General features: G+C 38.2%; 1 protein-coding gene across 1 annotated transcript in view; it reads right to left on the bottom strand.

Moving 5' to 3' along the window:
• Positions 1-1,441: 1,441 nt before the first annotated feature.
• Positions 1,442-2,918, bottom strand: part of GFM1 (G elongation factor mitochondrial 1) — a 111,484-nt gene continuing 110,007 nt past the window's right edge. The window contains exon 18 of the mRNA XM_030216909.1: positions 1,442-2,171. Within this exon, the coding sequence (XP_030072769.1) occupies positions 2,040-2,171 (132 nt within the window). The 3' untranslated portion in view covers positions 1,442-2,039. The remainder of the gene's footprint in view (positions 2,172-2,918) is intronic.

The raw sequence follows: 2,918 nt of genomic DNA, 5'->3' as shown, positions 1-2,918 counted from the left end.
CTGCTGTTGTATGAGAACTTTTTAAAATCATGTGGTTAAGTACATAAGTAATGCCACACTGCGAAAAGACTAAGGGTCCATCGAGCCCAGCATCCTGTCCACGACAGCGGCCAAGGGCACCTGGCAAGCTTTCCAAACGTACAAACATTCTATACATGTTATTCCTGGAATTGTGGATTGTTAGAGTGGTCATGATGAAATCTCTTCTTCCAATGTTTTCTTACAAGATCACTTAACATTTTGCTGGAATGCTTCCCACAGGTGGTCATGAAGACAAATATGGTGACAGAATTTAAGAATGCATAGGATAAACAGAGAAGAATGCTAGTGAGGTTTAGTAAAAAGGGCAGATAGGCAGCTTGTTCCAGTAGACAGTCTGTGAACACACTGGCGGGAAACAGCATGTGCTATTTGCAAATCCCAGAAAGCTATCCCAAAATCTTTAAAACGGAAAAATGTGCTGGATGCCAGAAAGCATAACATCAAAATGGAGAGGTGCTAGCTCCATTGCAGAACTTTTTCTCTAGCCATGGGTACAGGATGAACATAAATAAAAGGATGATGAATTTAGCAATTTGTGCTACTTACTATTGAAAGGAGGTGTGCATTCTTTCCTCAACTCATTTCTTTTAGTTGTAGTCTCTTCATTTAAGAGCAACTGGTTTACACAAATCTTCCCTGATTGATGCTAATATGGTGTTGTTCACCTTGGGTTCATGCTGTGGAGGGGGCTGAGTAAACTTCTTGTATTTACATACAGATCCATTCCTTGAGGTGCTGCTACATAAAGGCATTAAAGTGCTTGTGTGATGAGTGACCTACTGGATTAATCTCTACAAAAATTGCATTTTCTGTTTGCTGCGTTCATGTTCTTTTTTAGGACAAACCCCCCAAAACTTGCAGTTTTCCCCATTCTTGTTAAGATCCACAACAACCTCACTTATTAATACACGGGTGATAATCTTTGGAGTTCATCCTTTCCAGATTGCGACATCAGAGGGATATGTCCAGCAGCAGAGTATGGCTTTCACATAAAAAACTTCATATGTGACATGAAGCCAGTCAAGCATGCACTGGCATTTTAAAAATTTTCACAGCAATATTAAAATTAAGATTCTGGTTCTTACTACAAAACAAAACAAAACCTCTTACAGCTGAAAGAAAATTTAAGAATGCCAAATCTTTAAAAAATATATTATATTCACATATAATCTGACTTGTAAGGTTCTTGAAAAATTAAAGGCTGAAAAATATATTGAACAGAGCATTTTAAAACACTTTTTATAAATAGAACAGTTTACTGTATGAATTTTGTAGCAATTAGCTCCAAATTAATAAGACTATGCTGTTTTGCAATATTCTTCAAACCAAATGCAATAAAATGTTTTGAAAACTGATTCTGTTGTGGTTGAATCAAGTGGCAGGGTTATTGGTTTCCTCTCTAATGCACACAAAATGCACAAACATTACACCCAAAGCACCTTTCAGTACTTTGCTATTACAAGTATGGATGACAAATGACGGCTGCAACACTGGGTTTCGGTTCTCCTGCCCAATGAGTCTGAAAATCCCTGCAGGGTAAAAGCCTTGGCTAACCTTTAAAAGCCAAAGATGTAAAGTAACAATCTTCTACCCTGCTCATTATACAATTTGAGCAGGTACTTCTGGAATAAGAGGACATTGATCATTTCCACTCCAAATGTAAATTAAATTCTGTTTAAGCAGCAGCAGAGTCTTCAGTTTGTATAAAAGACGGGATGCCAGACCTAATCACGTGCAGTATTGTCCACCTTAATAAAAGAACAGTCGATGGTGATTTATGATATAGGTATATACCAAGCTAGGAACTCCATGCACCTCTTAGTGGGTTTACGTTACTAGTCATTTTTAGGACTGTACATTTGTGATCCCTGATCATTGATACTGAAATCCTCTTAAATATTGAGCTCTGATAATCTTGAAAATTACCTAGGTGCCAACTGGACGATGGAATTTTCCACATAAAAGAATGCAATAAAGACAGCTCTGAGTGAGCAAAATTAGTTCTTGGCTTTGCCTTTCTTGGCAACAAGTTGACCTGTCGATTCCAAATATTTATTGACAAGCACTTCTTGAGTGCTAGACAGACAGGGCTGGTATTTTGCATACTCCATTGTATATTCTCCTTTGCCCTAAGCAATGAAAAACAAGAAAATTAGAGACAAAGTAAAATGATATGTGCAATATTATTAAAACATTGATATGGCTCTAGCAGGCTCACTGCCCTATTCCATTTATTTTTCTTCAGGACTGAACATTTTTCACTGTATTCCAGGCTAACTCTTATTTCTGTACTTTGCTTTGCTACCACCAATCCTCAAATACATTATCATCCCACCCTGAAGATGCCCCATCGCCAGCAGATTCCAAGTTGCTTATTAGTTCTATTATGTAATTTAGTGCTGTCATTATAATGTGTTTTATGTAACAGGCACCCTGGATAGGGCACTACATCATAACAGCAGCAAGCCTCAATCTGCAGTCCTTAGGCTTTAAAGGCGCAAAACATAAAATGAACCAGTATATTCTGTGAAGACACTTTCTAAATGTCTTCACAGAATATATCTGTGTTTATAAACAGCTTGAGAATCTGAAGGTGGACAAAGCCATGTGGCCAGATGGGATATATCCCAGGATATTGAGGGAGCTTAGATAAGTTCTGGCAGGACCTCTTATTTAATAGATCTTTAGAGATGGGAGAGGTTCTGTGGGATTGGAGATGAGTGGATGTGGTCCCTCTTCACAAAAGTGGAGAAAGGGAAGAAGTGGGAAACTACAGACCGGTAAGGCTCACATTGGTGGTAGGAAAAATAATGGAGTCACTACTGAAAGAAAGGATAGTTAACTTTCTAGAAGCTGACGGGTTACAGGATCTGAGG

This window comes from Microcaecilia unicolor, chromosome 10 (assembly GCF_901765095.1).
Source record: "Microcaecilia unicolor chromosome 10, aMicUni1.1, whole genome shotgun sequence".
Lineage (NCBI taxonomy): Eukaryota > Metazoa > Chordata > Amphibia > Gymnophiona > Siphonopidae > Microcaecilia > Microcaecilia unicolor.
The sequence above is the reverse complement of the archived record's forward strand: the minus strand, read 5'-3'. Positions and strand labels throughout refer to the sequence as shown.